Source organism: Oncorhynchus nerka, linkage group LG4 (genome assembly GCF_034236695.1).
Source record: "Oncorhynchus nerka isolate Pitt River linkage group LG4, Oner_Uvic_2.0, whole genome shotgun sequence".
NCBI classification, from domain to species: domain Eukaryota; kingdom Metazoa; phylum Chordata; class Actinopteri; order Salmoniformes; family Salmonidae; genus Oncorhynchus; species Oncorhynchus nerka.
The window spans coordinates 77,860,940-77,881,136 of record NC_088399.1 but is presented as its reverse complement, the minus strand read 5'-3'; the positions used below and the strand labels follow the sequence as shown (position 1 = coordinate 77,881,136).

The 20,197-nt window shown below is 46.9% G+C and overlaps 2 protein-coding genes across 4 annotated transcripts; both read right to left on the bottom strand.

Moving 5' to 3' along the window:
* Positions 1 to 4,989: 4,989 nt before the first annotated feature.
* LOC115128640 (GMP reductase 1) lies at positions 4,990 to 19,119 on the bottom strand. 3 transcript variants are annotated; one of them, XM_065017904.1, is made up of 9 exons: positions 18,771 to 19,116; positions 13,124 to 13,243; positions 12,927 to 13,010; positions 12,585 to 12,758; positions 11,193 to 11,274; positions 10,803 to 10,909; positions 9,615 to 9,657; positions 7,658 to 7,817; positions 4,990 to 5,487 (listed from the first exon to the last, which is right to left on the bottom strand). In XM_065017904.1, exons 1-9 carry the CDS (start codon positions 18,855 to 18,857, stop codon positions 5,307 to 5,309), a joined length of 1,038 nt encoding a protein of 345 aa, XP_064873976.1. In that variant the 5' UTR covers positions 18,858 to 19,116; the 3' UTR covers positions 4,990 to 5,306. The 3 variants fall into 3 exon arrangements, with proteins under 3 accessions (XP_064873976.1, XP_064873977.1, XP_064873978.1); XM_065017905.1 differs by lacking the exon at positions 18,771 to 19,116 and adding an exon at positions 13,797 to 13,890; XM_065017906.1 differs by lacking the exons at positions 12,585 to 12,758; positions 12,927 to 13,010 and having other exon boundaries at positions 18,771 to 19,119.
* On the bottom strand, positions 13,954 to 16,170 carry LOC135571341 (uncharacterized; the record flags this gene model as incomplete). Its single annotated transcript, XM_065017112.1, has 2 exons — positions 13,954 to 15,231; positions 15,284 to 16,170. Coding segments are annotated over 2 exons (1,446 nt in total), but the record flags the coding sequence as incomplete, so codon positions are not given.
* Positions 19,120 to 20,197: the final 1,078 nt, after the last annotated feature.

The following is a 20,197-nucleotide window of genomic DNA, read 5'->3' as shown; positions in this document are numbered from 1 at the left end:
ACTATGAGAGGAATCTACAGTACAGTAGACAACACATCTATGGCCTGTTTTGTCTGCAGAGGTTCTGTGGAAATAGCTCTCTACTGCCAGCAAACATGTAATTACCAATATCCTCTACATCCAACAAACACGTAGCTAGATGTTTCTCATCAAAAGAGGGCCTTCCATTTCACATTCAAACTGTGTAACCTTGGCTGACTCATTGTAATTCTACTAGCACACACACCCATGCGCCAGGCACACACATGCGCACACACACACTTACCTGACACAGGCACACATACACATACACACAGATCCACCCGTCACACACATACGCACAGGCAAATATCTACACATCCACTCACTGCATGTTCTCTGTGCGTGTACAGATATGTTCTCCCAGAGAGTCCTAGGTACACTGTGTACTGTAAAGTAGCTCGTTAATGGGCTGTGGGTGTAAGTAGACAGATAGACGTGGCTGTCTGGAGAATCATTATGCATTAGATCTGGGCTCATTCATTTGAGTTAGTGTCAGTGTAGAGGACTGCACTGAAAACAGATCAGGGCTGTTACTACATCTGCTGACTACAACCAGGCCAGACTTGCCATTCATGGCTGGCTGTGTTCCACTATATCCACTAGCATAGACTACTACTTAGAATGTAGCAACATATTGGGCTTGCATTGTAAGTAGTGTGTTCATATGGATACATATTGAGACCCTGTGCACTTGTACATGCTTGCAATTGCACTGAGTCTGAATCTATCACAAGCAACATTCTTCTGTGGCTATTATCCTCAATATGAAAAATGAAGACATTGACCTACTGCACATATCAATGCTTATTACCTGCCTGCAGTGTTCCACAGTTTCAACAGCTGAACAAACACAACAGATCTTAATCCAGATATGTTCACATTTACTCACGACAAAGAACTCTCAAATCCTTTTTGGGAACTCCATTACGATTACAGCAGGAAGGCTATGTTTGTTTTACAGTAATGTTTAATCCTTCAACGTTCCAGTACAGTAATATAGCAACGTAGTAAGTTAACCCAACAGCAGTATAATACAGCGATGTAGTAAGTTAACCCAACAGCAGTGTAATACAGCGATGTAGTAAGTTAACTCAACAGCAGTATAATACAGCGATGTAGTAAGTTAACCCAACAGCAGTATAATACAGTGATGTAGTAAGTTAACCCAACAGCAGTGTAATAGAGTGATGTAGTAAGTTAACCCAACAGCAGTGTAATACAGCGATGTAGTAAGTTAACTCAACAGCAGTATAATACAGCGATGTAGTAAGTTAACTGCACTTCTAGACCTATCGGCTGCCTTCGATACTGTGAACCATCAGATCCTCCTCTCCACCCTCTCCGAGTTGGGCATCTCCGGCGCGGCCCACGCTTGGATTGCGTCCTACCTGACAGGTCGCTCCTACCAGGTGGCGTGGCGAGAATCCGTCTCCTCACCACGTGCTCTCACCACTGGTGTCCCCCAGGGCTCTGTTCTAGGCCCTCTCCTATTCTCGCTATACACCAAGTCACTTGGCTCTGTCATAACCTCACATGGTCTCTCCTATCATTGCTATGCAGACGACACACAATTAATCTTCTCCTTTCCCCCTTCTGACGACCAGGTGGCGAATCGCATCTCTGCATGTCTGGCAGACATATCAGTGTGGATGACGGATCATCACCTCAAGCTGAACCTCGGCAAGACGGAGCTGCTCTTCCTCCCGGGAAGGACTGCCCGTTCCATGATCTCGCCATCACGGTTGACAACTCCATTGTGTCCTCCTCCCAGAGCGCTAAGAACCTTGGCGTGATCCTGGACAACACCCTGTCGTTCTCAAATAACATCAAGGCGGTGGCCCGTTCCTGTAGGTTCATGCTCTACAACATCCGCAGAGTACGACCCTGCCTCACACAGGAAGCGGCGCAGGTCCTAATCCAGGCACTTGTCATCTCCCGTCTGGATTACTGCAACTCGCTGTTGGCTGGGCTCCCTGCCTGTGCCATTAAACCCCTACAACTCATCCAGAACGCCGCAGCCCGTCTGGTGTTCAACCTTCCCAAGTTCTCTCACGTCACCCCGCTCCTCCGCTCTCTCCACTGGCTTCCAGTTGAAGCTCGCATCCGCTACAAGACCATGGTGCTTGCCTACGGAGCTGTGAGGGGAACGGCACCTCAGTACCTCCAGGCTCTGATCAGGCCCTACACCCAAACAAGGGCACTGCGTTCATCCACCTCTGGCCTGCTCGCCTCCCTACCACTGAGGAAGTACAGTTCCCGCTCAGCCCAGTCAAAACTGTTCGCTGCTCTGGCCCCCCAATGGTGGAACAAACTCCCTCACGACGCCAGGACAGCGGAGTCAATCACCACCTTCCGGAGACACCTGAAACCCCACCTCTTTAAGGAATACCTAGGATAGGATAAAGTAATCCTTCTCACCCCCCTCCCTTAAAAGACCTAGATGCACTATTGTAAAGTGCCTGTTCCACTGGATGTCATAAGGTGAAAGCACCAATTTGTAAGTCGCTCTGGATAAGAGCGTCTGCTAAATGACTTAAATGTAAATGTAAATGTTAACCCAACAGCAGTGTAATACAGCGATGTAGTAAGTTAACCCAACAGCAGTATAATACAGCGATGTAGTAAGTTAACCCAACAGCAGTGTAATAGAGTGATGTAGTAAGTTAACCCAACAGCAGTGTAATACAGTGATGTAGTAAGTTAACCCAACAGCAGTGTAATAGAGTGATGTAGTAAGTTAACCCAACAGCAGTGTAATACAGTGATGTAGTAAGTTAACCCAACAGCAGTGTAATAGAGTGATGTAGTAAGTTAACCCAACAGCAGTGTAATACAGTGATGTAGTAAGTTAACCCAACAGCAGTGTAATAGAGTGATGTAGTAAGTTAACCCAACAGCAGTGTAATAGAGTGATGTAGTAAGTTAACCCAACAGCAGTGTAATAGAGTGATGTAGTAAGTTAACCCAACAGCAGTGTAATAGAGTGATGTAGTAAGTTAACCCAACAGCAGTGTAATAGAGTGATGTAGTAAGTTAACCCAACAGCAGTGTAATACAGTGATGTAGTAAGTTAACCCAACAGCAGTGTAATAGAGTGATGTAGTAAGTTAACCCAACAGCAGTGTAATAGAGTGATGTAGTAAGTTAACCCAACAGCAGTGTAATACAGTGATGTAGTAAGTTAACCCAACAGCAGTGTAATAGAGTGATGTAGTAAGTTAACCCAACAGCAGTGTAATAGAGTGATGTAGTAAGTTAACCCAACAGCAGTGTAATAGAGTGATGTAGTAAGTTAACCCAACAGCAGTGTAATAGAGTGATGTAGTAAGTTAACCCAACAGCAGTGTAATACAGTGATGTAGTAAGTTAACCCAACAGCAGTGTAATAGAGTGATGTAGTAAGTTAACCCAACAGCAGTGTAATAGAGTGATGTAGTAAGTTAACCCAACAGCAGTATAATACAGCGATGTAGTAAGTTAACCCAACAGCAGTGTAATACAGCGATGTAGTAAGTTAACCCAACAGCAGTGTAATAGAGTGATGTAGTAAGTTAACCCACAGCAGTATAATACAGCGATGTAGTAAGTTAACCCAACAGCAGTATAATACAGTGATGTAGTAAGTTAACCCAACAGCAGTGTAATAGAGTGATGTAGTAAGTTAACCCACAGCAGTATAATACAGCGATGTAGTAAGTTAACCCAACAGCAGTGTAATACAGTGATGTAGTAAGTTAACCCAACAGCAGTGTAATACAGCGATGTAGTAAGTTAACCCAACAGCAGTGTAATAGAGTGATGTAGTAAGTTAACCCACAGCAGTATAATACAGCGATGTAGTAAGTTAACCCAACAGCAGTATAATACAGTGATGTAGTAAGTTAACCCAACAGCAGTGTAATAGAGTGATGTAGTAAGTTAACCCACAGCAGTATAATACAGCGATGTAGTAAGTTAACCCAACAGCAGTGTAATACAGGATGTAGTAAGTTAACCCAACAGCAGTGTAATAGAGTGATGTAGTAAGTTAACCCAACAGCAGTGTAATACAGTGATGTAGTAAGTTCACCCAACAGCAGTGTAATACAGTGAGTGAGTCCACAGTCCCGCAGTTAGTTAACCCAACAGCAGTGTAGTACAGTGAGTGAGTCCACAGTCCCGCAGTTAGTTAACCCAACAGCAGTGTAATACAGTGAGTGAGTCCACAGTCCCGCAGTTAGTTAACCCAACAGCAGTGTAATACAGTGATGTAGTAAGTTCACCCAACAGCAGTGTAATACAGTGAGTGAGTCCACAGTCCCGCAGTTAGTTAACCCAACAGCAGTATAATACAGTGATGTAGTAAGTTCACCCAACAGCAGTGTAATACAGTGAGTGAGACCACAGTCCCGCAGTTAGTTAACCCAACAGCAGTGTAATACAGTGAGTGAGTCCACAGCCCCGCAGTTAGTTAACCCAACAGCAGTGTAATACAGTGAGTGAGTCCACAGTCCCGCAGTTAGTTAACCCAACAGCAGTGTAATACAGTGAGTGAGTCCTCAGTCCCGCAGTTAGTTAACCCAACAGCAGTGTAATACAGTGAGTGAGTCCACAGTCCCGCAGTTAGTTAACCCAACAGCAGTGTAATACAGTGAGTGAGTCCACAGTCCCGCAGTTAGTTAACCCAACATTCCTGACATTCCACTGCCCTGATGGTGCTTCCCTTCTCTTCCCGCCACACCCAGAGCACTTTCACAGTCACACAGAAAGCAGAGAAAAGCAGGCACTACCACACTGTATTAACCCTCTCACTGTGCTGAAAACAGCTAGTTTTCAGTTTTCACCTACCTACTCAGACCACTCTCAGATAGTCCTAGCAAAAAAATGTATGCTAAGAAGCTATTTTGTTTCTTTTTGACAACTTTAATTTAAAACAATCACAGTGAGGAACTTCATTGTTACCCAGAAATGATTTGATATTGAGATAAAAACGTCTGCATTGGACCTTTAATATTATCAGTCTAGAGAGGAAACGCCATGGAAAGCACTCAAAGCCAGCATGCAGTTATTGCAATATCTAAGTAATATACACTGAGTATGGACAGAGTAGTAAGGTTTCAAGCAACCCTAACAGGCTCTTGCATATTTTATTTCTGCAGAGCAGACTGAATGTTTTAAATCATGTTCTGATAATATTACTCACAATTTTACATAATAACCAAATATGCAGAGCATGTTACAACAGAGTTCCAGAGAGAAACACATTTGTAATGATGGCGGTAGTGTGTTTTCCTGTTCGTGTGTGATTAGTGGAACATGGTGCTGGCCTGCTGTGTGACTCTGATAAAGGTGGTTCTGCGACTAAGCTCCTTCAGTTTGGCAGCTCCTACATAGGTACAGGTGGAGCGGAGGCCCCCTAGGATATCTCTGATGGTGTTCTCAACATCTCCTCTGTAAGGAACTTCCACGGTTCTACCCTCTGACGCCCTGCAGAGGGAGAGGAGAACATCAGCACCAACTCAGTATATCTGATAACGCTGAGACAATGTTCAAGCAACATCATGGTGATGTTACTGATCACGATTACAAATCATTTTTATTCAGAGGACACTTAAACTTTGTCTTTTACATCACATTGGTAGCAGCAGTTGGATTTTGAATAACAAAGGTGGGTAAAATAAATGTATTTCACGGGGTATTATACAACAAAAAAATGAAGATACCATGCAACTTCACATCAACAAGTTCAATCTCCATCTGCCCCCTCACAGTAACATCCAATAGGTCATTTAGCAGGCCCCCTCACAGTAACATCCAATAGGTCATTTAGCAGGCCCCCTCACAGTAACATCCAATAGGTCATTTAGCAGGCCCCATCACAATAACAGCCAATAGGTCATTTAGCAGGCCCCCTCACAATAACATCCAACAGGTCATTTATCAGGCCCCCTCACAGTAACATTCAGCAGGTCATTTAGCAGGCCCCCTCACAGTTACATGCAATAGATAATTTAGCAGGCCCCCTCACAGTTACATTCAACAGGTCATTCAGCAGGCCCCCTCACAGTTACATCAAACAGGTCATTCAGCAGGCCCCCTCACAGTTACATCAAACAGGTCATTTAGCAGGCCCCCTCACAGTTACATCAAACAGGTCATTTAGCAGGCCCCCTCACAGTAACATTCAACAGGTCATTTATCAGGCCCCCTCACAGTAACATCCAACATGTCATTTATCAGGCCCCCTCACAGTAACATCCAACATGTCATTTATCAGGCCCCCTCACCGTAACATTCAACATGTCATTTATCAGGCCCCCTCACAGTAACATCCAACATGTCATTTATCAGGCCCCCTCACAGTAACATCCAACATGTCATTTATCAGGCCCCCTCACAGTAACATCCAACATGTCATTTATCAGGGCCCCTCACAGTAACATCCAACATGTCATTTATCAGGCCCCCTCACAGTAACATCCAACATGTCATTTATCAGGCCCCCTCACAGTAACATCCAACATGTCATTTATCAGGCCCCCTCACCGTAACATTCAACATGTCATTTATCAGGCCCCCTCACAGTAACATCCAACATGTCATTTATCAGGCCCCCTCACAGTAACATCCAACATGTCATTTATCAGGCCCCCTCACAGTAACATCCAACATGTCATTTATCAGGCCCCCTCACAGTAACATCCAACATGTCATTTATCAGGCCCCCTCACAGTAACATCCAACATGTCATTTATCAGGCCCCCTCACAGTAACATCCAACATGTCATTTATCAGGCCCCTCACAGTAACATCCAACATGTCATTTATCAGGCCCCCTCACAGTAACATCCAACATGTCATTTATCAGGCCCACTCACAGTAACATCCAACATGTCATTTATCAGGCCCCCTCACAGTAACATCCAACATGTCATTTATCAGGCCCCCTCACCGTAACATTCAATAGATAATTTATCCGTCCCCCTCACAGTAACATCTAACATGTCATTTATCAGGCCCCCTCACAGTAACATCCAACAGGTCATTTATCAGGCCCCCTCACAGTAACATCCAACATGTCATTTATCAGGCCCCCTCACAGTAACATCCAACATGTCATTTATCAGGCCCCCTCACAGTAACATCCAACATGTCATTTATCAGGCCCCCTCACAGTAACATCCAACATGTCATTTATCAGGCCCCCTCACCGTAACATCCAACATGTCATTTATCCGTCCCCCTCACAGTAACATCCAAAATGTCATTTATCAGGCCCCCTCACAGTAACATCCAACATGTCATTTATCAGGCCCCCTCACCGTAACATCCAACATGTCATTTATCAGGCCCCCTCACCGTAACATCCAACATGTCATTTATCAGGCCCACTCACAGTAACATCCAACATGTCATTTATCAGGCCCCCTCACAGTAACATCCAACATGTCATTTATCAGGCCCCCTCACCGTAACATTCAATAGATAATTTATCCGTCCCCCTCACAGTAACATCCAACATGTCATTTATCAGGCCCCCTCACAGTAACATCCAACAGGTCATTTAGCAGGCCTCGTCACAGTAACATTCAACAGGTCATTTAGCATGCTCTTGCCCATATTGACAGATAGTGGTTGGTAGGTGACTGTGTCTCACCTGTACTCGGCCACTCCCCCTACGTATTTCTTCATGGCGGTGTCTGAGCTCATCCCGTAGAACAGCTTGACCTTCTTGCCATCCTTCTGGACGACCTCACCCAGACACTGGTCGTGTCCCGCCAGCATGCCCCCCATCATCACAAAGTCAGCCCCTGCACCTGTGGATGAGGATGGAAGCCAATCAGCAACCAGCCATGGACAAGATCAGGTAGTTCAAAATGGTGTCTCCTCGTTGAACAAGGCCCTGCTGTAACTTCTTATGGCTGCAGGGGCAGTATTGAGTAGCTTGGATGAAAGGTGCTCAGAGTAAGCGGCCTGCTCCTCAGTCTCAGTTGCTAATATATGCATATTATTATTAGTATTGGATATAAAACACTCTGAAGTTTCTAAATCTGTTTGGATCTGTTTGAATGATGTCTGTGAGTATAACAGAACTCATATGACAGGCAAAAACCTGAGAATAAATCCAAACAGGAAGTGGGAAATCTGAGGTTGGTCGATTTTCAACCCAGCCCCTATTGAATACACAGTGGGATATTGGTTATGTTGCACTTCTTAAGGCTTCCACTAGATGTCAACCGTCTTTAGAAACTTTAATGAGGCTTCTACTGTGATGTGGGGCCAGATGGGAGCTGTTTGAGTCAGTGGGCTGGCAGAGAGCCAGGTCCTGGTCATGTGCATTTCACATGATAGCGACCTGCATTCCATGGCTTTTCTACAGACAATGGAATTCTCCGGTTGGAATGTTATTGAAGATTTATGATAACAACATCCTAAAGATTGATTCTAAACTTAGTTTGAAATGTTTCTAAGACCTTTAATATAACTTTTTGGTTTTCGTCCGACGTTCGGCTGGACCTGCACGAGCGTTTGGATAGGTGTACTAAACGCCCTAACAAAAGTAGCTACTTGGACATAAATAATGGACATTATCAAACAAAACAAACATTTATTGTGGAACTAGGATTCCTGGGAGTGCATTCTGATGAATATCATCAAAGGTAAGGGAATATTTATAATGTTATTTCTGATTTCTGTTGACTCCAACATGGCGGATCATTTTTTCTTTTTCTGAGCGCCGTCTCAGATTATTGCATGGTTTGCTTTTTCCGTAATAAAAAAAAAAAATCTGACACAGCGGTTGCATTAAGGAGAGGTATATCTATATTTCCATGTTTAACAATTGTATTTTCATCGACATTTATCATGAGTATTTCTGTAAAATGATATGGCTCTGCAATATCACCGGATGTATTTGGAACTAGTGAACATAACGCGTCAATGTATACTGAGATTTTTTAATATAAATATGAACTTTATCAAACAAAACATACATGTATTGTGTAACATGAAGTCCTATGAGTGTCATCTGATGAAGATCATCAACGGTTAGTGATTAATTTTATTTTATCTATATTTGTGCTTTTTGTGACTTCTCTCTTTGGCTGGAAAATTGGCTGTGTTGTTCTGTGAGTTGGTGGTGACCTAACATAATCGTTTGTGGTGCTTTCGCTGTAAAGCCTATTTGAAATCGGACACTGTGGTGGGATTAACAACAAGATTACCTTTAAAACGGTATAAAATACATGTGTGTTTGAGGAATTTTAATTATGAGATTTCTGTTGTTTTGAATTTGGCGCCCTACACTTTCACTGGCTGTTGTCATATCGATCCCGTTAACGGGATTGCAGCCCTAAGAAGTTTTAATATAGTCTAACGACCATTCACGCTCGATGTACTAACGACAGTTATGAAGTCAGGTGGTTCTGTTAGGATAGTGTCTGCTGGTTTTTGTTTTTTCCTTCCAATTAAGACCTAGACAACCAGGTGAGGGGATTTCCTTACTAATCAGTGACCTTAATTCATCAATCAAGTACAAGGGATGAGCGAAAACCTGCAGACACTCGGCCCTCTGGTGGAATGTGTTTGACACGTGTGTTAGGAGGTTCACATACCGAAAGCTTTAGCCACGTCGCCTGGGCAACTGCAGCCACCATCCTGTGGAAGAGAAAGACATTGTTGGTGTTGTCTAGCTTTTAGATTTTAATGTGGTCATCCCTTTGCAATTTCAATAATGGTTAAGAGCGTTGGGCCAGTAACCGAAAGGTTGCTAGATCGAATCCCCGTGCTGACAAGGTAAATATCTGTCATTATGCCCTGAACATGGCAGTTAACCCACTGTTCCTAGGCCGTCATTGTAAATAAGAATTTGTTCTTAGCTGACTTGCCTATTTAAAAAAAGGTCAAATAAAAATGTTTGCTTCTTTCCATTTGCAAGACTAATACTGCCCTCTAGAGGTAACACGTTGCTACAGAGATCGCACCAAAATGTGTTTGTCATGGCTGCTTCTGTATTACTAACAAATAGAGAGATGCCTCAAACAACTGCTCATCCAATACTTTGTCAGTCCCTGACCCAACCCCAAGACAACTTAATAGAGAGATGCCTCAAACAACTGGTCATCCAATACTTTGTCAGTCCCTGACCCAACCCCAAGACAACTTAATAGAGAGATGACTCACACAACTGTCATCCAATACTTTGTCAGTCCCTGAGCCAACCCCAAGACAACTTAATAGAGAGATGACTCAAACAACTGTCATCCAATACTTTGTCAGTCCCTGAGCCAACCCCAAGACAACTTAATAGAGAGATGACTCAAACAACTGTCATCCAATACTTTGTCAGTCCCTGAGCCAACCCCAAGACAACTTAATAGAGAGATGACTCACACAACTGTCATCCAATACTTTGTCAGTCCCTGACCCAACCCCAAGACAACTTAATAGCGAGATGACTCAAACAACTGTCATCCAATACTTTGTCAGTCCCTGACCCAACCCCAAGACAACTTAATAGAGAGATGACTCACACAACTGTCATCCAATACTTTGTCAGTCCCTGAGCCAACCCCAAGACAACTTAATAGAGAGATGACTCACACAACTGTCATCCAATACTTTGTCAGTCCCTGAGCCAACCCCAAGACAACTTAATAGAGAGATGACTCACACAACTGTCATCCAATACTTTGTCAGTCCCTGAGCCAACCCCAAGACAACTTAATAGAGAGATGACTCAAACAACTGGATAGCATATCTACAGTCTAGTGTGTGTATTCAAAGGGGGGTGGGGGTCTCACTGAGATAATATGTCCCTTGAGGCCGTGGGCGGAGTCTGCACACTCGATAACAGCGCTGAGCTGAGGGTAGCCCACCCCGGTCTTGATACGGGTGGTGCACACTGAGCCTGTCAATAGAGCCGTTATTCATTATTACTGTTACATATCAAAGAAGTTCATTAATACAACACCATAATATAGTCTATTGTAATTCCTCACCCCGGTCATTACAACATCCCTTTATGCTACATTAGAGAATTTATTGAATGTCTTTGTTTGTTGCCCGTAGCAGTTAGGTAGCTTGGCGTGTGTGTAGAGATGGAACAGATGTGGACAGTCTCCTTGCCTCCGGGAACACTTAGATTTATGCACCCACCTTGCCAGGGGGAACACTTAGACTGACGCACCCACCTGGCCCGATGCCCACTTTGATGATGTCAGCGCCAGAGAGAATGAGCTCCTCCACCATCTCCCCTGTTACCACGTTACCAGCCTGCGCGCGCGCACACACGCACGCACACACACACACACACACACACACACACACACACACACACACACACACACACACACACACACACACACACACACACACACACACACACACACACACACACACACACACACACACACACACACACACACACACACACACACACACACACACACACACACACACACACACACACACACACACACACACACACACACACACACACACACACACACACAGAAAATAAAGAGACACAGGCCTCCAGGTTAGATAATAGTAATTATTAGGACACTTCTGTCTTGTTAAACAGACTAAGGAACAACCTCAAACCCTCCATGACCTTTTAGAAGGTACAACCTCACACCCTCCATGACCTTTTAGAAGGTACAACCTCACACCCTCCATGACCTTTTAGAAGGAACAACCTCACACCCTCCATGACCTTTTAGAAGGTACAACCTCATACCCTCCATGACCTTTTAGAAGGTACAACCTCATACCCTCCATGACCTTTTAGAAGGAACAACCTCATACCCTCCATGACCTTTTAGAAGGTACAACCTCATACCCTCCATGACCTTTTAGAAGGTACAACATACCCTCCATGACCTTTTAGAAGGTACAACCTCATACCCTCCATTACCTTTTAGAAGGAACAACCTCATACCCTCCATGACCTTTTAGAAGGTACAACCTCATACCCTCCATGACCTTTTAGAAGGTACAACCTCATACCCTCCATGACCTTTTAGAAGGTACAACATACCCTCCATGACTTTTTAGAAGGTACAACCTCATACCCTCCATGACCTATTTCAATTCTTTATACATACATACATGAAGCAAGCAGAAGACATAAAACAAACTGTTGTGGTTGACTAAGGCTGTGTTTATACAGGCAGCCCAATTCTGATATTTTGCCCAGCTATTGGCCCAGCATTTGCCCATCTATTGTGTAAACGCATGTGTAGATGCAATGGCTACAACGTGGGCACAATCAGAATGTGGATAAGATCAGGAAAAAAGGACGCATGTTAGAACCAGGTATAAACAAGGCAATGGTAACTATCAAGGGCTCAAGACATGAATGGCAAACTATTTCCTGATCATCCGCCGGCTAAAGATAGATCATGATGTGGACACATAATACATATAAACCTGGATTAAACTATATATATTTTGTATATCTGTATTCATGTTTGCTCAAATGTATTATTAATAAACAAAGAACATTTGATCACCAAAAAATGTATGCTGATTAAGCTAAAATCCATAAAGAAGAGTTAAAATGCAGAGAACTCTCATCTTACCATGATGGTGTGTTTGGGGAACTTGTCCCTGACGGTTTTCACGAATTCCACAAAGTACTCTGAGTAACCGTTGGCAACGTCCAGACAGATGTATTTTATGTCAGGGATAGCCTCCAAGATCTCACACAGTCTCTCTAGATCAGCCTTACCGCTGCCAGAGCTCGCTGCTATGTGCTGGAGGTCAACAATAAAATACTGCAGTATGAGCAATTCATTCAATCAAAACACTTCATTAATCCCCAAGGGGAAATTACTTTAGTACTTTACAAGACTCAGACACCATAGACAATGTTCACACCATGGGGGACATGAAAGAGTATCTGTGGGGACTTCCTGTTTTACCTCTAAGCATTCTGGGTGGTTGACTGCAAAGGTCTTCCACTCATCCAGTGAGTAGTGCTTCTGCATAGCCGTGAAGAGTGTGTGCTGGAGTGAGATATGGAGAGAGAGTCAGTCAGTCTGTCAGTCCATTAGCCAGTCAGTCAGTTAGCCAGTCAGAGTGGGATGAAAGTGAAAGGCTGTCAGTGTGTTACTCTCACCTTGCTGAGGACCCGGGCCATCTCAAAGGTCCCTGTGGTGTCCATGTTGGCAGCGATGATGGGGATGCCATGGTAGGTCTGCTTAGAGTTACGGAATGTGAACGTCCTTGCCAGGTCAACCTGAAAGCATTGAGATATATGTTGATTTTGCATGCAGACACAAGTGGACATCAAGCCTGGGTTAGGGTTAGTGATATCCTGTCGTCATGTGAAGGCCTTTCTGGGCTTGAGGTAAACTGAGTGGAGTATGAGTCAGCTCAGTGCTACAGTTACAACCAGGCTTGGGCCCGAGGCCAAGCCAGGAGCTCAATTTAATCACCCCCCAGAACAGAGGAGGTGGATAAGGGATGTAATACAATGATGGACCTGATTAAATGGGGACCTCCTCCACAGGGTTCTTCATGATTAGGGATCTTTGACCGCAGCCTGGATAACCTATTTTTAGAGGAAGTCTAAGTACAGCACATCATGCAGGCAAAAAACACAAGTTATTAAAACATCCGTATTACTTGCTGAAAGGTAAAAGCTACCTGATTCCACCTAATACCAATCGACTGTACCTTAATCTCCCTGACCCAAAGTACAGGCCAAGGCCTTTGATAAACACACAGTAGGATGGGTTACATACTGTACACCAGCGTGAGGGTGAAGCTTCAGGCTTTATCCAACTCACAATATGTGTCTGTGCTGCTGAGACAGAAAACACTTCACTGTGTTGAAGGGGATGTGCTGAATCATTTAGATTAGCTCTGGCAGCCTGTAACCGGACCCCTAGTGATCTCAGAGAGAGACAGAGAGAGCGAGAGAGAGAGAGAGAGAGAGAGAGAGAGAGAGAGAGAGAGAGAGAGAGAGAGAGAGATTGGCCAAGGGTATCAGGTATTGCACAGCTCAAAGCTCTGTCTACTCAGCGGCAGGTTGTTTGGTTGGTTCTTATCTAGGAGCTCAGTTGGCTGGAGAGTGACTGACTGGTTTAAACATGGGTCTTTAAAAAGGACATCTCTCATAGCTTGACACCAATAAGTGTTTGCTGATCAATAGCTAATATTGATTTAACTCCCACCAAAAGTGAATATAATTTCTGCTGAAATTGCCCGCCTCCTCTTCATTTCACAGACAGCACTTACTGTTTCATCTCCATATTAAATGACTCCCTTGAGGGGAGCAACATTCTATAGCCCCACATTTCATTATACCAGTATTACGGTGTCAGAGGTGAGAGTGTGAATTACCAATGTTCCGGTTAGAGCAAAAACCTCCCTCTGCCTCTGCTCTGTTGCTGTGAATTCCTCCCAACAGGAAATCGATAAGTCACAGAGCGTTTCCCGTGAACTCCACCTGCGACTGGACGTCCACTAGTCTCTCTGTTTAATGGGGTTTCAGTGGCCTGTGTCTCTTTCGCTTCTCTCTCTCTTTCTCTCTCCCTCTTCTTCTCCCTCTCCCTCTCCCTCTCCTAGATCGATAGCCCTGAGAGAGGAGTAATGGTAGGTGCCTGGCCCCACTGTGGTCTCAGTGCTGGAGTGACTATGGCTGTAGATCACCTGGACTAAAGCTAGAAAGTAGGGGGGCTGGGAGGAAGGGATGCTGGGAGGCAGGGGGGCTGGGAGGCAGGAAGGCTGGGAGGCAGAGGGGTTGGGAGGCTGGGAGGCTGGGAGGCAGTGGGGCTGGGAGGCAGAGGGGTTGGGAAGCAGGGGGCTGGGGGCTGGGAGGCAGTGGGGCTGGGGGTTGAGGTTGTAGCAGGGATGCTGGGATCTGGGCTGGTGGGCTGGGAGGCAGGGAGCTGGGCTGGGGCTTGGAGGCAGGGAGGTGGGCTGGGGGCTTGGAGGCTGGGAGCTGGGCTGGAGGGCTTGGAGGCTGGGAGCTGGGCTGGGGGCTTGGAGGCTGGGAGCTGGGCTGGGGCTTGGAAGCTGGGAGCTGGGCTGGGGGCTTGGAGGTTGGGAGCTGGGCTCGGGGGCTTTGAGGCTGGGAGCTGGGCTGGGGGCTTGGAGGCAGGGAGCTGGGCTGGGGGCTTGGAGGCTGGGAGCTGGGCTGGAGGGCTTGGAGGCTGGGAGCTGGGCTGGGGGCTTGGAGGCTGGGAGCTGGGCTGGGGGACTTGGAGGCAGGGAGCTGGGCTGGGGGCTTGGAGGCTGGGAGCTGGGCTGGGGGGGCTTGGAGACTGGGAACTGGGCTGGGGGCTTGGAGGCAGGGAGCTGGGCTGGGGGCTTGGAGGTAGGGAGCTGGGCTGGGGGCTTGGAGGCAGGGAGGCAGGGAGCTGGGAGCTGGGCCGGGGGCTTGGAGGCTGGGAGCTGGGCTGGGGGCTTGGAGGCTGGGAGCTGGGCTGGGGGCTTGGAGGCAGGGAGCTGGGCTGGGGGCTTGGAGGCAGGGAGCTGGGCTGGGGGCTTGGAGGCAGGGAGCTGGGCTTGGGGGCTTGGAGGCAGGGGCAGGGAGCTGGGTCGGGGGGCTTGGAGGCTGGGAGCTGGGCTGGGGACTTGGATGCTGGGAGCTGGGCTGGGGGCTGGGAGGCAGGGAGCTGGGCTGGAGGGCTTGGAGGCTGGGAGCTGGGCTGGGGGCTTGGAAGCTTGGAGCTGGGCTGGGGGCTTGGAGGCTGGGAGCTGGGCTGGGGGCTTGAAGGCTGGGCTGGAGGGCTGGGGGGGGCTTGGAGGCTGGGAGCTGGGCTGGAGGGCTGGGGGCTTGGAGGCTGGGAGCTGGGCTGGGGGCTTGGAGGCTGGGCTGGAGGGCTTGGAGGCTGGGAGCTGGGCTTGGAGGCTGGGCTGGAGGGCTGGGAGGCAGGGAGCTGGGCTGGAGGGCTGGGAGGCAGGGAGCTGGGCTGGAGGGCTGGGAGGCAAGGAGCTGGGCTGGGAGGCAGGGAGCTGGGCTGGAGGGCTGGGAGGCAGGGAGCTGGGCTGGAGGGCTGGGAGGCAGGGAGCTGGGCTGGAGGGCTGGGAGGCAAGGAGCTGGGCTGGAGGACTGGGAGGCAAGGAGCTGGGCTGGAGGACTGAGGGGCTTGGAGAATGGGAGCTGGGAGCTAGAGGGCAGGGGTTGGAGCAGGGATGCTGGGAATGCAGGTCAGTCCATCACTGCAGGCCCATTAAATAATAGCCTGACAAAGCGGGGGAACTCCGGCCTCCCCACTGCACACCAACCTGGACTCAGGGGTAGATGTGACATATTAAATGTAAATCTGTCTCCCTCCATTTAGTATGATATGTTACGTTTTGTATGGTATGTATTAATTTGTGGATGTCCATCACCCATTTCGTGTGACATGTTACTAATTACTATTCGGATGATATGTTACGAATTTAAATGTGTTGTAGCCAACGTTAGCTAGGTGGTAAACATTAGCTCGGCTAGGATTATGGTTAGGGATTAAGGTTAGGGTTAAGGTTAGGGTTAAGGTTAGGGGTAAAGGTTAGAGGTTAAGGTTTCTGTCTTATGTAACCGTACCAAACATCATACTATTTTGAGTGTCACAGATTTATGTCTACTATGTTATGTCTTTCAGGTCAGGTTGTCCCCACACACCCCCTGACATCATGCTGCAGTGAAGCTCAGGGAGAGAGGGAAAGAGGTAGGGAGGGAGTCTGCACTTCAGCATCTCTTATACCATGCTGCGTGATATAGCTACCATCTCCATTCACATCTAAACACGGATCCCAACTGCTACTGCTGTCTTTTCGCTTCCTCTTCTGCTGCAGGCTATCCAATCAATAGTACTAGGGCGTGGCTGACTCTCTGCATATCATTATATGTACATGATATGTCCAATCATACATTCAATACTGAAGTCTCAGTGTTAAATTGGAAGCTATTATGCTGTGTTGTGGATCTCAGGAGTAAACCATGTGTTATACGGTAGAAACTGTTTCACCCGGTGGCTGTCCAGAGAGACAGTGGAATACTTCAGCAGAGAATAGAAGAGCTGCCTGGCCGCAGGCACTGAATGAATGAACACTGAACAGATAGGCGGAAAAAAAATGTGTACTCCCATGTTACACTCCAGTGTGTCTAGTACTCTACAGCAGATATGCATGTGTCCTCTCACACCTGTTGACCCTTGGATGTGTGTATTAAATGGTGTGTGTCTGGAAGTGTTAAACTATTCTTGTGGGGACCAGAAGTCCCCATAAGAATAGTAAACAAACAAACATTTGACCAACTGGGGACATTGTGTTGGTACCCACAAGGTCAAATGTTATTTTTAGGGGGTTTAATGTTAAGGTTAGAATTAGTGTTAGAAGCTAGGGTTAGGTTTAGGGTAAAGGTTAAGGTTAAGGTTAGGTTTTTTGGGTTAAGGTTAGGGTTAGAGTACTGGTTAGGGAAATAGGATTTTGAATGAGACTGAATTGTGTCCCCACAAGGTTAGCTGTACAAGACTGTGTGTGTGTGTATGTGTGTTTATCTCTTTGTGTTATTCCAGTAGGCCCTCTGCATGTGGAAAATGCTCTCATTGACAGTTAGCACATAGAGCTCTGCAGGACTATTTTTAAACAGATTTTCCAAGAAGCGTCCTCCTGTCTCATGTTGCCCCCTACATTGACACACAGTAAACCCTGATGCCAAACTACATGGTTTAGTGTCTGGGTTTAGTTTAAGATCCAAGAGCAAGGTAAGAGCTGACATGCCATAGGCCTAGACTGGGCTACTGGCTCATGTCTTGACATGACTGTATGCTTCTACACAGCAGGCCTAAAACAAACCATTGTCTCTGTCACCCAAGAGAAGGTCACCGACTCCCCTAAGTCCCTCCTCTTCTGGTTCAGAATTTCTATCATGCACACATACACAACTCATACATATTTTTATACTGAGTCCCTTGATCTAAATTACTCTCAAATTAATCAAGTAGTCTGACATGTCCTCCTTATTCAGATACAGTAACAAATTGTGGTTACAGATCAAAAACATCAACACCAGCCACTACAAATAGGTAATAAGATGTTCCCTGTAATAATGCCAAGGACATAAACAACACACAGCAAACCCAGAGGAACACAACTTACAATTCCCCATCCCCTTACCCCCAGTCCCTTATCCCCATTCCCACCTCCAGTCTCCCTACCTCAGTCCCCTACCTCCTGTCCCCTACCCCCAATCCTTACCAGTCCCCTACCCCAGTCCCCTACCTCCAGTCCCCTACCTCCAGTCCCCCCAGTCCCTTATCCCCATTCAGTCCCCTACCTCCTGTCCCCTACCGCCAGTCCCCTACCTCCAGTCCCCTACCTCCAGTCCCACACTTCCAGTCCCTACCCCCAGTCCCCTACCCCCAGTCCAGTCCCCTACCTCCAGTCTCCCTACCTCCAGTCCCACAGTCCCCTACCACCAGTCCCCTACTTCCAGTCCCCTACCCCAATCCCTTACCCCAGTCCCCTACCCCCAATCCCCTACCTCCAGTCCCATACCCCCAGTCCCCTTACCCCCAGTCCCTTATCCCCATTCCCAATTCCCCTACCTCCTGTCCCTTACCTCCAGTCCCCTACCTCCAGTCCCCTACCTCCAGTCCCCTACCGCCAGTCCCCAACCCCAGTCCCTTACCCCCAGTCCCCTACCCCCAATCCCCTACCTCCAGTCCCCTTACCCCCAGTCCCATACCTCCAGTCCCATACCTCCAGTCCCCTACCCACAGTCCCCTACACCCAGTCCCACTTTCCCCAGCCCCCTCCAGGCCTACCTCTGACCTGCTCTTCAGACTGCTCCTCTTGGGTCTGAATAGGACATCCTTAAAGTCCAGTTTGAGGTCTGCATCTACGCGGGGCATAGTTGCTGAGGTTGCTACAACGGAGGCTGAGTTACGGAGGATCACAGAGGAGGCTCTTCCGAGGCACCAGGTTGCTGTGGTCTTCGTAGGTCTCAAGTCCCAGCCACCAAACCCGAACCTCCAGGAGCGCAGCGTATTTATAGTGTATGGGATGCCGTCCCAGCCCAGGCCCACATGGCTTTATTTGGCGTGGCCCCGGACTCTCTTGCTCTTTCCCCTTCCCTCTCTCTCTCCCTCCTCTCCTCTCCTTCTCTTTCCCCTTCCCTCTCCTCTTTCTTTCTTCTTTTCCCTTTCTCCCTCTCCCCTCCCTTTCCCGCGACAGAGTGGCAGCAGCAGCCGCGGAGGTGACACACATATCTTGTAAACACACACACGCCACTGCACACTGCAGTGAGACTCAGCAGCACTGCAGCACTGTAGAGCACACCTTCTGTCCAGTAGGGGCATTACTCCCTGTGCAGCCCTGACACTGATATGAATACCCTGAGACAGAGACAGAGACAGAGACAGAGAGAGAGAGAGAGAGAGAGAGAGAGAGAGAGACAAGAGTGACAAGAGAGATAGAGTAGAGAGACAAGAGAGACGAGAGAGAGAGAGAGACAAGAGAGACGAGAGTGATAGAGAGAGAGAAGAGAGAGAGAGGAGAAAGACAAGAGTGACAAGAGAGATAGAGTAGAGAGACAAGAGAGACGAGAGAGAGAGAGGAGAGAGACAAGAGTGACAAGAGAGATAGAGTAGAGAGACAAGAGAGACGAGAGAGAGAGAGAGAGAGCGAAGAGAGAAGAGAGAGAGAGGAGAAGAGAGAAGAGAGAGAGGAGAAGAGAGAAGAGAGAGAGAGGAGAAGATAGAAGAGAGAGAGAGAGAGAGAGAGAGAAGAGAAGCGAAGAGAGAGAGGAGAGAGAGAGTGTTTGGGGACTATGTGGATAATCTTTATTTTCCTCTTTAAAAATAGAAAATAACGTTTTTCAATGTGTTTATTACTTTCAAATGGACCATGTCCATAAGGATAAATCCCTGCTTTAACAACGCACTAACATGGTACGGTACTTTAAGCATAATCACTTTGGCCACAAGGTGCCACAATAGCTTAAGAAATACAGCCGTGTGTGCTTCGGTACTGAACTTTGTGATACAGTTGAGCTTTTCCAGGTACTTTTCCAAGATTCCAGGGTTGAAGTCCGGGTCTCCTCTACATAAAACTGTAATAACCTCACAGTGAAAACCTAAAGTAACTACATCAAATACAGTATATAGCCAACTCATGATGGTAATAATGATCTTTCACCCCTTTTACAGTATAACTTTCTTACCATAAGGAGACACAGAGACACAGCACCACA